The sequence below is a fragment of the Molothrus ater genome, chromosome 3 (assembly GCF_012460135.2).
Source record: "Molothrus ater isolate BHLD 08-10-18 breed brown headed cowbird chromosome 3, BPBGC_Mater_1.1, whole genome shotgun sequence".
In the NCBI taxonomy this organism is placed as follows: domain Eukaryota; kingdom Metazoa; phylum Chordata; class Aves; order Passeriformes; family Icteridae; genus Molothrus; species Molothrus ater.
Window position 1 is genome coordinate 112,127,560 of NC_050480.2, and position 14,054 is coordinate 112,141,613.

Here is a 14,054-nt window from a genome sequence, read left to right on the forward strand (position 1 = left end):
CGGGCTTCAGAAAGCCAGGACAAAGCAGTTAAAAAAAACAACAACAAAAAAAAGGAAAACACTGATTTTTGCTGAAGGTTTAGGTGAATGCTTAGTGATGCTCGTTCCTCGGATCCTAAATTAAGCCAGATTGGCCAAGATTCACAGAATTGATGAGTAATTTTAAATGCTCAGTTCTAAAGTATTTTAAAAGTGGCATTTCAAGGCTGATTATTCCCAGAAAGGAAGCCTGGAACTTCCTAAAAATCACATTCCTCTAAAATACCTCGCACTGTGTGCAGAGCCCTTAATTCTTTGAGAGATATTGACTTGAGCTTTTGCAAAGAACAACACTTGATCCTGTAAGGAAAACAGATCCTTTAAAATGCCTGAAGGTCAAGTGTTGGATGTGGAGAAGCAGAAAATTACAGATGAGCTCTGGAGCAAAATGATTAAGACTCAAAAAATCTGAAATGCTGTGTGCTCAAAGCGGTTTTAAATTAATAAGTCAGTTTTCAGTGACATTATTACTGTGATAATGTAATATTCTGTGTTATTTAAGAATATCTAATAATCTCAGCATGGCTAAGCCTTGCTTTAGTAACTTTCTCTAGCATTTCATGTGGATGCAACTCAAATTTTCCATGACAACAGGTTAGAAAATTCCTTAGAATCACAGAATATCTTGAGTTGGAAGGGCCCCACATCATGAAGGCCTTGAAAGGTCTAAAAGCTTTAATCAAAGGTTTAAATGCAGCATTAACAGCGCAGAATAATTCAATTTATTTAAGATTACGTGGGAATTCTATCCAAAATCTTGGGTTGCTTTAAACCCCAAAGTTTCCAAGTGGCTGGGAATTCATTCACAGGTGAGCTGGCACTGGAAGTACCTGTCAGAGCTGGACCAGCTGTGGATGCTGAAGTGCCTGCGTTTCGGGTGGCTCCTCGACTTCTGCCCCACGCCCTTGGAGCAGGGAGTCTGGAAGAACCACTACATCCAGATGGTGAGGGAGCTGCGCCTCACCCGGCCCAAGGTACTGCTGCCGTCAGCCTCAGCTTCCAGAATTTCCACTTTCTGTGCTGGTTTCGTGTCCTGCGAGTGCTTTAGTGTCCATTCTGTGACTCCTTTCCTCTGCCTCTGCCAAGGCTGGGGTTGAAGCGCTGCAGATTTCATTTCGTGCTCAGACTCAAATGTTTATTTTTTACTGTCTGTGTTGCAGCCTCACAAGCAGTGAGTTCTGCAGTGCTTTGCTGACAAACTACAAAATGGCTGACTGTCTTTCTCTACAAGGTCCTTTAAGGCTAAACTGTCCAATTAAGAAATGACACTTAAATTATTTTCACTTTTAACCCAATAATCACTCAAAGTCTGCAATGTGGACTTTTCTGTCCATACCCAAACCCCTGAAGAAGAAGGACCAGCCACCACCCTAAAACCTCCATCTTGTTTATATATATTACTATATTCTAAAACCTTAAACTCTAATTTTTCCACCCTGTGATATTACACACTTCTAATCAAACTCCACGCCCACAATCCCAGTTCTATCATTTAATTTTGGAAGCTTTCTCCATGGCCTCAGGTCAAATAAAATGTTCTCTTGTTGGTCTGTGACTTTCAGCACAGAAAGTTTAAAATTCTCAGCATCCAGGGCTCCAACAGCGTTTAACTCAACTGAACACAGAGTGTTAGCAAGTTCTCCTCACAGCTGAGTTAGACAAAACAATCCTTTTCCAACCCAAAAACCAAGGTCACCACTGTAGCTTCAGGGCCCAAAAAGTGTAAATGGATGGGAGCAAACTGGGAGGATGTGACTTCATTACCTGAAGATGTAATTGAATAATTAAGAAGAAGAAGGATCAGCCACCAACCTAAAACCTCCATCTTGTTTATATATATTACTATATTCTAAAACCCCAAACTCCAAGTTTTCCACCTTGTGATATCACTAACTTCCAATCAAACTCCACAGCCACAAGCTCAGTTCTATCATTGAATTTTGGAAGCTTTCTTCACAACCTCAGGTCAAATAAAATGTTCTCTTGCTGGTCTTTCAGCACAGAAAGTTTAAAATTTTCTTGTTGTGGTCTTGTTGTTGTCTGTTGGACTTTCAGCACAGAAAATTTAAAATTTTCAGCATCCAGGGCTCCAACAGTGTTTAACTCAACTCAACTCCTCACAGCTGAGTTAGACAAAACAATCCTTTTCCAACCCAAAAACCAAAGTCACCATTGTAGCTTCAGGCCCCAAAAAGTGTAAATGGATGGGAGCAAACTGGGAGGATGTGACTTCATTACCTGAAGCTTTAATTGAATAATCAACCCCCAATATTCAAATGGCCCAAAATTGATAAAAGTGTGAAAACTCGTGACCTGTGGGAAAAGGATTTGTAGAGAATTCTCAAAGCCTGACAGAAGCTCCCACATCTGTGTGCACACTTTGAGATGAGAAATGCTGACTCAGAAATGCCATGGAACAGGACAGACACTGTTGAGAGAGGAATGGAACTAGAAACAAGTTTCAAAAGATAACATTACAAATAAGACTAGATACTTTAGAGAAATAAAACTATGAAAGATGCACTGTAGTAAGAACCACAAAGGGTCATTTTAGATGATTGGTTTTAAGGTATTTATAGTATGGTGTGGTAAAAGTTGATAGGTTAAGAAACACTTATAATGTATTTTAATTAAGCAATACTTGGCTTCTAATTGTGATGGCATGAATTATAACATCTGTATTGTCTCGTCCTTCACATGAGACTCCAAATAGAATAAAAGTTTTTAAAATGCCTCTCAGTTGCCCCATCTTTGGGTCAGAAAAGGGCTTAATCCAACAGTGACCCATTGTCCATCTTGGGTACAGCCTTGACCAGGCCCTTGCACTGCCCAAGATGCATCCTTGGAAGGCCTTGTTAATAAATATTTGTTTTATTTCTCTAACCCTGTCTGATCTCTGTTCTAGGTAGCCTCCCCAGCCATCACACCTCCTCCACGGGTGTTCATCCCCACTGGGAAAACTGGGGGGCCTGGCTCCCAGCCCCTCTGCCTCATGATCTTTTTGGGGATCCTCCTGGCCTGAATTCAAAGCTCAGCTCTTTAATTTAAAGCAAAGCCTGGCTTTAAATCAGGCTCTCTGTAGTTGATAGAGAGAAGCTGATGCAGCTCAACAGCAGCTCAGCTCATCTTCATGTGGATTATAGGGCTTGGGTGCCTCTTTCTGCCACTGACCACAACGGTGCCCACAGAGACCAAAATTTTGAGTTAATCCCCAATGATTACAACTCTAAATTTATCCCAGTCTAATTTTCATCATAGGCTAAAACTCATTTTCTTCCTTCCACCTCCCTAATTAGACTCCTTCCAAGGACGAGTTCATCGTTATTGACGTGCAACCAGTAAAAAGCAACGTCCCAGAGAGGAGGAAACTTTCTGTGGCAGGGCTGGGGACGAGCAGGGGGAAAAAGGAGCTCCCTCCTTGGCGCTCATCCGACAGGAACCCCACGGACACCATCCGCTACAACTACCTGGACAACCAGCACCCCATCGAGCAGGCCAGGCAGGCGTAAGAGTTTCACATTTTCCATGTCCCTCTCTGCCTGTTCTGGTCACAAACCCATTTTCCTGCTCTTTTTTGGCTTTTTTTTTTTGGATGGGTTTTGGGCCAAAGTTGCCGCTTTGTGTCCTCTCCGCACAACTCTTGTAGTTATGCCTCAGTTCTGTTTTCAGAACTGAGCTCAGGGTGGAACTCCTGGGGGATGGCGCAGAGCTGGAACAGGAGGAATCAGGCCAAGGGTTTGTTGGAGAGTTTTTCAAATCAACCTGCCAGGCTGAGAGGAATGTGTGGGTTTCACAGGGGCAGAGGAAGAATGAATGAATGGTGATGAAATGTAATTCTGTCTCTGGGAGGATCTCCTGGCTGACAGGAGGTTGGGATGATTGAATTGCAGGGCAGGTGTAAGAGGATGTCAGGGCATGGAGGTGATGAATGGTATTTGTGTCTGCTCTGCCTGCATCCATCTCTTCCTGGGCTCCCAGGATTATCCACATGGGGAAAAAAATTGGCATTTCCCTCCCAAAGCAGAGCTTTGCACTGTTAGAACTGCCCCAGGTTTTCCTTTGGCACCTCTGGCATCAGAGATTTTCCAAACCTCGGATCCAGGGTCAGTTTTCTGTGCATTAACAAGCCCAGGGAGGGTGTGGCAGTGACCTGTGGGAAGAGCTCACCCTTTTCTTGTGTAAATCCCTGGAAATGCCACCTCTGACACTTCCCAGGGGTCACCTCAGCCCAGCTGGTGTGACAAGGATGAGGCTGCCATTAATCCAAGCCTGGCAAAGAGGCAATGGATCCTCCTGAGCATTCCCTGTTTTCTGTGGGAACCCACAGCCCGAGCAGGAGATTCCTCTGGGCCGTGCCAACAAAAACCTTGGGAACCCACAGAGCCACGACAAAAAACAAAAAACACCCAGGTTTTGTTTAAATAAATACCAACCAGAGCCAAGATTATCCCTGCACTCAGGAACAATCAGCTCAGGAATTACCCCAGCCAGGGATTGTTTGGCCAAGCACTGTGGGAGCTCCTTCCCAAACCCACCGGGAGCTCCCCGAGCAAAAGCCTTTTATGAATCACGTTTTAATCCGCGTCCCCTGCTCCTTGGATGTTGCACTACTTCAAAGAGCTTCCCAGTTTCCACCTCACCCTCTTTCTGTGGGATGTTTCCCAACTCCAACACCACTTTTTGGGTCGCGTTCTTTGAGGTTTTTTAGTGAGTATTTGCACCGAACTTGCTTCCTGCTGCAAACAAACCTGGTGTTGTTTGGCAGCTGTGCTCAATGGTTTTGTGTAGCAGCTCCCAGAGGTTTCTGTGAGGTTCAGGATTCTGCTGTGCCATTTCTGGGAGGTTCAGGATTCTCCTGAGCCATGAAAAAAAGTGGGACAAGACTGGTTTGAAGAGTTTAAAAGTCGCCTGTCCCAGCATTGAGCAGGTGAAAACAATTCACCTGAAATAATGGAACAGTAAATAATAAATACACTCCCTGTTCGCCTCTCCCCAGTGAGATCCCAGCCCGTCTCCATTAGTGGGGAATGTTTTAATGCCAAGTGCTCCTGCAAATCTGCCATTTATCCTCAATTACAGAGGATTATTTTGAGGAGAGAGAGGAATTCTGTGAGATTTGCCTGTTTATTGAGGATCTGCCTTTAATATCCCTTAAGCTGCAGGTAATTGCTGCTGCTCAGGCTCATCTGTGCTGATTATTCAGCAGCACAGGTGCTGCACCATTTCAGGTGCTGACCCAGCCTCCCACTCCCACAAGGATGTTCTGGTGCTTCTTTTGCAGGGACGCTTTGCTGTGCCTTCCCAAAAATCCTCCCACTGAGGTTCTGTGGGAGGACTTCACCAATTTTGGGAATTGGGAATCAAGGAAATTAATTCTGGGGCTGTTAGAGCACGGAAAAAATATCATTATTCAGTTCTCCAGCTGCATCCCTGAAGTGTCACACCTTGAGCGTCCCCCAGGTTTTGGTGGGAGTGGCAGGAAAATATCACCGTGGTCCTGGTGCCCCTTTGGGGTGCCAAATCTTGGTTTGGAGCCTCCCAGGAATCCACCTCAGACCCTGCCTGACCAGGGCTCAGCTTGGAAGGCAGAAGAGAATCCCGAGATAAAAATCTCCCACCCCGCCGGCGATTCTCCTTTCAGATGCGCCGGATTCCAGGAGCTCAAGGGCAAAACAACCTCTCCTCATGTAAAATGGATGTTCAGGAGGAAGGAGAGCGCTGTAAAACGAGACTCTGCAACAATAGAAGCGATTTCCAGGGGTTCGCCAAAGGGAATCCGGCAGGGAATTGCTGCGGTCTGGAAAGGAACAGGGGTGTGGGGGTTTCCTTCAGGACGTGGCAGAACTCGCAAAAACCCAAAGTGATGGTGGAGAGAAAAGGACTGCAGGGAGCTCTTCTAGCCCAGCACCTTGACTGAGAGTCCCTGAGCCAACAAAACCTTTTTTTCCTATTTGAGTGCCTTGGAAGCTGTGGAGAATTCCTTGTGAATAAACAGGATCACATCAAAGGAATACCTGACGCCACCATCAAAGCAAGGTGTGAGAGGAGTCACTGGCTGCTGCCTAATCTCCCTAATTCCAGGTTGGATTTTGCAGAATTTAAGAGGTAATCCGCCAAAAATAAGTTTTTCCTAACTCTTGGGCCTGGTTAAAATCTCCTCGCAGCTCGACCTCGCTCTGCAGTTGTTTTCTGGTCCAAAGGGAGAGGAGGACTCTGCTGCTCATCACATCAAGATGAAATATTGACATTTAAATGGCAGAGTTCATGGAATTCCAGAATGGTTTGGGTGGAAAGAGACATTAAAATTCATCCAGTTCCAACCCTGACACCTTCCACTGTCCCAGGTTGATCCAAGCCCCAATATCCAACCTGGCCTTGGACACTTCCAGGGATCCAGGAGCAGCCACAGTTTCTCTGGGAATTCCAGACCAAGACCTCCACACCCTCACAGGGAAGGATTATTTTCCTAATATTTAATCTAAATCTCTTTAAGTTTAAAACTGCTCATGGAAAAAGTCACTTCTCGTCATCTGTGATGACGAAGAGTTTTCATCTGTTTCTTGGCTGGCCTTTTGAGTCATCAGCTGCCTTCTCCCTCCCACAGCAGCACCAAAACAAGACTGCTGAGAATTCCTAGCAGGGAACTCATCCTTGTTCAGCCAAAAAAAAAGAGAGAAATACAGGAAGCAGAAGGAGCTGCAGTCAATTCTCAATTAAGCAGTGCGGTGGAAATGGAGTCCTCTAAGTGGGAACACAAAACACATTCTGCAGGCTATGAGACCATAATTGGCTCTTTAGCTTTGAAAAACAGATCAATACATTTCCAGACAGCAGCTGGGCAGTGCTCACTGGGGAGAACAACAACTCTGGCCCAGAGCTGGGGAGTGCCTAAAAGATGGGATTCATTTGCAATCTGCATCATCACTGAAACCTATTTTTTGTTCCTGCTGGATTTCTTTGCTGGTTGCTCAGAAAGGCAGGAGTTTGTAGCCTAAAAACTGTGCCCAGGAGTTCAGTGAAAACCCCCCTGAGGGAGTGAAGGAGATGGGACAGAGATCCTAAATAAGTTTCCCTGGGAGGTTTTGGATTTAGCTGGGACAGTGTGGGAAAAGCTTCCCAGTCACTGAGCAGGTAAATTAAGAACAGCAAGGACCAGACGTGCAGCCAAGGGAGTGGCGAGGTGATAGAGAGGAGATGCAGACAGGCTTGCATTACAAATTGCCTGGAAGGGGTTATCAAAACCCCTCAATAGAATTATAGCTGTGACTATCGGTGCTGTCATTTATCACAGCCATGATTTCTGGTAGGTCTGGTTTGTTTTCTGCCTGAATTGTCCAAGCAGCTTTTTGTTGTAGACAAAAAAAAAAAAAAAAAAAACCCAAAAAACAAAAACCAAACCCTCCAGAGATCAGCAAGGAAGGATTTGCCTCTCTGGGCACAAAGAAATATTGCATAGGGGAAGTGAAAGATTTTTATCTGCAGCGAGTTAGGAAATTTTTCTGTGGGGCTCCGATCTGCCTCCAGAGGCCCAGGAGGGCGTTTCTGTCGTGCACAGTTCTGCTGGAAGGCATCTGCTGTTTGTGCTGCTGCTTGCCAATAAATCAAAAGATTTGCCTCCCACTTGATGATGAATAATGAATTCCAATTCCACCGAGAGCGCTGGAGCCGCGCCAAGGCCGCGGCCTCGCGCCTCAAGACAGGGCCCTGCTCCTTCTCACGGCCACAACGCCACGTCCTTCCCCCCTCCCCTGCTCTGGGGGGATTTATGGCCACGAGCTGCCTCTAAAAAACAGTTGCATATTGTCCTGGAGTGTTTACCCGACGAGAAAATAATTATTCCGGTTAATTGTTCTGCTGGGAGCAGGCCCCCCGCTCCTGACAAAGAGGGAATTGCTCGCGTGAGAAGGACTCGCAGCAGCCCCGTCCTCCCGCATCCCCTCGCTCCTCTCTCCCTCTTCGCGCTGCTCAAAAGCCAGCCCAGCTCCCTGTGGCTGTGTGGGAATCAAAAATATTCCTTAAGGGAGGAAAAGGGGGTGAGAAACAGCAATTCAGCACCGGGAGTGAGACCTGCCGTCCTTTTTCCTCTCCCTCACTCCTTGTCTTTTCCTGACCTGGAGCTGGGGTTGTGTGGGTGACCTGACACCACAATTTGAACTCCAGAACACAGCAGCAGATACCTAAATTTACAGTAATAATTTACAGTAATAATTTACAGTAATAATTTACAATGGTATTTTACAATGATATTTTACAATGATATTTTACAATGATATTTTACAATAATATTTGCAGTCACAGGGCCATGGCTGCATTCTACCCCGAGGTCACATCATCATTTAGGATGGAAAACACCTTAAAGGAGGAAAAGGGGCTGAGAAACAGCAATTCAGCACTGGGAGTGAGACCTGCCATCCTTTTTCCTCTCCCTCACTTCTTCAGTTTTCCTGACCTGGAGCTGGGGTTGTGGGGGTGACCTGACACCACAATTTGAACTCCAGAACACAGCAGCAGATACCTAAATTTACAGTAATAATTTACAGTAATAATTTACACTAATAATTTACAATGATATTTTACAATTATATTTTACAATTATATTTTACAATAATATCTGCAGTCACAAGGCCAGGGCTGCCTTCCACCCAAAGGTCACAGCATCATTTAGGATGGAAAACACCTTTAAGATCACCAAGTCCAACCACTGCCAGGTCCACCAAAATGACCAATTAATTCCCAGCTGGAATATTTTGGATGGAATCTTCTCCCTTGGTTTTGGGGGTTTTTTTGTGTGTTTATAAACAGGTTGTGGTTTTCCTCAGTTTCCTATTTGAAATAATGCTGGGTTTGACTTTATGCTCCTGGACTGGGATGAGGGAATACTGGACATGTGCTGGTGGTGTAATCCTGGTTTTTTACAGGATAAAAGCTGTTTTAGAGTCCATTTCCACCCTTTATATCCATGGTTTTGTATTCCTCCTGCGCTTTTTCACTGGGAGAACCCCTCAGAGCTTCTGCTTTAAAATTCCAGATTCCATATCATGGAATTTGAATGTGGAATGAATGCCTTTGGATAATGAATCTGCCTGAGTGCTTAGAAATAATCATGCCTCAGAGTCTGGATTTTACTCCTGATATTGAAAAAAAAATGTGGCCGCTGGCCATATTCCAGTGCAATTCACTGAATTTTCACACTCTGGAATATTCTGTTCGGCCAGTTAATTGTGCTGAATTTCATAGCAGGTGCATGAATTAATACCAAAAATATGCAAACACATGTGTAGAATTATTTGGCTACAGCAAACAGTGAATAAATGTTGTTGGAGGGGCAGCCCCAGCCTTTTTTACACTTCAGGTCACACAGACTTCACTGAAAACTCCCAAATCGATTCAGCTCAACTTAATTTCCTGTGGATTTCCCCAAGGAGCTGTAACAATCTTAGGGAGACTTAGCTTAAATCACTGAGTCCTGAGTTTATGTTTGAGTGCCAGAATTTATCACAGCTTTAAAATAAAAAAAATCAAGTTCCCACCTTCCCCTGGGCCCCGATCGTGCTCTTTGGGGCAAGATAAAAAATGTGTTATCTTTTCAGGGGGCAACATCCCAAAGGATTTGACTTTTATCGCCCTCAGGGCAGCAAGTGCAGGGCATTTATTGAAATTATTGCGTTCTGCTCTGCAGGAGGAGGAAGGGAGGAGGGCACACCCCGGACCTGAGCAGGCAGGAGGCCCAGAGGAAGAAGAGAGGAGGATCCACTGGGCTCCGGAAGGTGAAATCCCTGCAAGTGTCACCAGGGGGGATTCCAGCAGTGCAGGCACCCCCAGGGATGCTGGAGCTCAGAGATTTTCCCTCAGGGAAAAATCTGGGAAGGAGGAGGACACCAAACCCCCCGCCCCGGGCTGGCTGCTCTGAGGGAATGATCCCAGACATGGCTGTGGGTGGGAAAGGGACGGCACTGTCAGGGCAGAGATGACCCTGTCAATTTATTCATTTATTTACATGACCCTGTAAATGTATTCATTTATTTACAGTGACCCTGTAAATTTATTCATTTATTTACATGACCCTGTAATTTATTCATTTATTTACAGTGACCCTGTAAATTTATTCATTTATTTACAGTGACCCTGTAAATGTATTAATTTATTTACAATGACCCTGTCATTTATTTACAGTGACCCTGTAAATTTATTCATTTATTTACAGTGACCCTGTAATTTATTTACAGTGACCCTATAAATTTATTCATTTCTTGACAGTGACCCTGTCATATATTTACAATGACCCTGTAAATTTATTCATTTCTTTACAATACCCTGTAATTTATTTACAGTGACCCTGTAAATTTATTAATTTATTTACAGTGACCCTATAAATTTATTCATTTCTTTACAGTGACCCTGTAAATTTATTCATTTATTTACAGTGACCCTATAAATTTATTAATTTATTTACAATGACCCTGTAATTTATTTACAGTGACCCTGTAAATTTATTCATTTCTTTACAGTGACCCTGTAAATTTATTAATTTATTTACAGCGATCCTATAAATTTATTAATTTATTTACAGTGACCCTGTGAATGTATTCATTTCTTTACAGTGACCCTGTAAATTTATTAATTTACTGTGGGGTCCGGAGGTTCAGGAACATCACACCATAACCAATATGATCCAGTGAAGCCAAATTTCTTATCCCTAAAAAGACTATATTTACAATAAATCTCTTTATTGGATCATCTAATTTCTCATGCATCTTGCTGTGGTCATCTGGCCCACCCATGGCTCACTTTTTTCTTACTTTCCCAAGCTTGCTGACAAACTTGCTGAGTTTTAAATTTATTCATTTACTATGGAGGTTCAGGGACGTCACACCATAACCATAATATGATCCAATGAAGCCAAATTTCTTATCCCTAAAAAGATATTTTATTATTTTATAATTTTTATTATATTTATTATATTATATAATTGTTATTATTATATTTATAATAATCTTTATAATAAATCTCCCCTGTCCACGTGTCTCTAGCTAACACATGATTGGTTAACCCTAGAGTTCACACATCTAAATTAGAATGCTGATTGGATCATCTCATTTTTCTTGCTGTGCTCGTCTGGCCCACCCATGGCTCACTTTTTTCTTACTTTCCCAAGCTTGCTGTTACAAACTTGCTGAGTCCTGCTGCCTCCTCTTCTTGTCTCTTTTTTGAGGATGTACCCAGCCCATTTCTGAATATGTCCATTATCCATTGTTTGTGTCCATTGTCCCGGCTGGATTGTGCATCGGCTGAATGTGGCCATTGTCTTGCAAGAACTCCTCAATCTGCAAAAAACTCTCAAATTTACCTCAATTTACCTCTCCTCTACCCCCCAAAAATCCCTTTTCATGCTTTTTACAAAGTGCTGCCCCACTTCTTCCGTGACTTTTGCAACCCTTCCCAAAATTTCACCACTTCGTTTGACGTTCGTTGGTTCTGCACGCCCCGAGCCCGAGCAGCCCCAAACCTTAACACTGAGAGCTCATTGTGCTAAAATAGGACATCCTGCCATGAAAGGAGCCCAGGGAAGGCATTCCAGAAAGCTCCACGGGCTCTGGAAACAAAGAGGCGGCAGGAGAAGGCCGCGCTCAGCGGCTCTGGGCGCAGACCTGGCGCTCCCCGAGCACGGAGGGCAGGCAAGGCCTGGGAGCTGAGCTAGAAAAGGGTTACAGAAAAGAGAGGCATTGTCTCCCCGATGGGGAGGCATCCTCCTGACCCAAATCCAGCCTCGCGCGCAAGGAGATGGATTCTGGCACTGCTGGGGCACAGAAAATGTCAATACTGGGCCTCTGTCTCAGGGCCTGCACGCTCGGTGTCCTCACACTGGCAGCCCTTCACTTCTTTTTGCCAGGCTCAGGATTAAAAGCTCCTGATGGTATTTCTTGTTTGGACTCAGAAGTTTATTGGTTTTTATCTATTTTACAGCCTCAAAACCCCTGAGTTCTGCAGCACTTGACTCTAACAAAATAAAAATGGAGCCCTATCTCTCCCTCTCCAAGGCCTTTGAAGGATAAATTTTCCAGTTAAGAAATGACACCTGAATTATTTTTACTTTTAACCCAATAACCAACCACCCATGGCCTGCAATGTGGGCTTTTTTATCCAATTACACAAAACCACCCAAAACCATGGAGAATAAGGTGAAGAAGGACCAACCTCTGCCCTAAACCCTCCATCTTGTTTATATATATATATTACTATATTCTAAAACTTCAACCTCTAAATTTTCCACCATGTGATATTACACATTTCTATTCAAACTCCACAGCCACAATCCCAGTTCTAGAATTAATTAATTTAATTTTGGAAGCTTTCTCCACGGCCTCAGGTCAAATGCAATGTTCTCCTGCCAAAAAGTCACATAAAATCTAAAATTCTCAGCATCCAGGGCTCCAACAGCCCACCAGAACTTCCCAATTTCGAGTTGTTTTATTGCCAGGCCAGCAGTGGAAGGAGCTCAGCTCAGGGTAAAAAAAAAAGTGAATTTGGTTTTCTCTCTCTGGATTTTAAGCAAAGTTATGTGATCTTCAAATTAATTAAGCTGCAACTCCAATCAGGAAGCATTCGAGTGATAAAAAATTAGAGAATCGTGGAATTGCTGATGTTCAAAAAGATGTTTAAGATCATCCCCTGCCACCACTGATCCGTGTCCCCAAGTGTCACTTCCACAGGGATTTTTAATTCCTCCAGAGATGGGGACTCCTCTGGAGCCCTGAGCAGCTGTGCCAGGGCTGGGCAGCCATAAATGAGCACTAAAAACAATAAAACTGAGGTTAAACCAGGCTGATCCCTTAGGAAAAAAAAAAAAAAATTCTCTAGGTATAATCCAAAATTAATTTCCATTTCTTATTAAAGGTAGCATTGGGAAACCTGGTTGAAATGAAAGGCCTTTGAAAAGGCTCTTATTTAATCAAGTCTAAATAAAGAAGCTTAATGTGCAAATCTTTCAGCAAATCCTTAGAAGAAGAATAGCCTGGGATGAAAGAAGAAATGCCCAAGGCGAGCAAACACCGAGCTCAAATTAAAATGAAACCCTCAAACAGATCAATGATCCAAGAGCAGGGTGTAGGTGAGAATAAAGAATATTCCAGCCAACAATGAAGATGTAAAAAGGGGTTATTAGATGGAGCTCCCAGCTCAGGAGGCTCCACCAAAATAAGAATAAACACCTAATTAAGGGGACATCCACTGGCTCCAGGTTTCCATGTGCTGAATGAGGAAAAAAAATAAGAATAAAAACCTAATTAAGGGGACATCCACTGGCTCCAGGTTTCCATGTGGTGAATGAGGAAAAAAAATAAGAATAAAAACTTAATTAAGGGGACATCCACTGGCTCCAGGTTTCCATGTGGTGAATGAGGAAAAAAAATAAGAATAAAAACTTAATTAAGGGGACATCCACTGGCTCCAGGTTTCCATGTGGTGAATGGGAAAAGCTGGGAGGGTCTGGGCTTTGTTGCTAATCATGGAAAGCAGAAAATGTGGCCAGGCTGGCTCTTCATTTGGAATAAATGAAAGTCAATTGGCCCAATTAGAATAAAGAGTAAATGACAGTGACTGGAGTTAATTAGGTTTCTAATGAAGGGCCACGTCCTGCACGTGGAACCCCCACGTCTGTGCAGGGCCCAGGGAATTCCTGCCCCTCTTTATCCAGGGGAAAAAATTCCCAAATATTTTATGGGAAAGGTCAAATGGGTGGATCCATGTCAGCATCACTGGGCTGCCTCTGCCTTTGTCTGCTCCAGACACTGCCCCACCCTCACAGCTGCTCCCAAATTATTTTTAGCCCTTCTAAACATTATTTTTAGTCCTTAAATAACTTCTTTTTTACAGGATCAGTCCTCCCTGCCTCCCTGCCTGTGTCCTAAGGTCATGAGATTGTGGGATGTGAAGGCAGAAGTGCATTTTTTCCACAGCATTTTGATGGGAAATTGAGACAAAATCCCATCTCCAGGAGGTGGGAAAAGCTGACAGGA

At 43.8% G+C, this 14,054-nt stretch overlaps 1 protein-coding gene across 3 annotated transcripts in view; it reads left to right on the forward strand.

The window, feature by feature from the left end:
- The window catches only part of FBXO16 (F-box protein 16), a 40,741-nt gene that overhangs the window by 17,654 nt on the left and 9,033 nt on the right, over positions 1-14,054 (forward strand). For 2 of the 3 annotated variants that reach the window (XM_036379646.2, XM_036379645.2), the window contains exons 4-6: positions 849-1,013; positions 3,336-3,544; positions 9,719-9,806. In XM_036379646.2, the coding sequence (XP_036235539.1) occupies positions 849-1,013; positions 3,336-3,544; positions 9,719-9,806 (462 nt within the window). The remainder of the gene's footprint in view (positions 1-848; positions 1,014-3,335; positions 3,545-9,718; positions 9,807-14,054) is intronic. The other variant, XM_036379644.2, reaches the window with a different exon arrangement.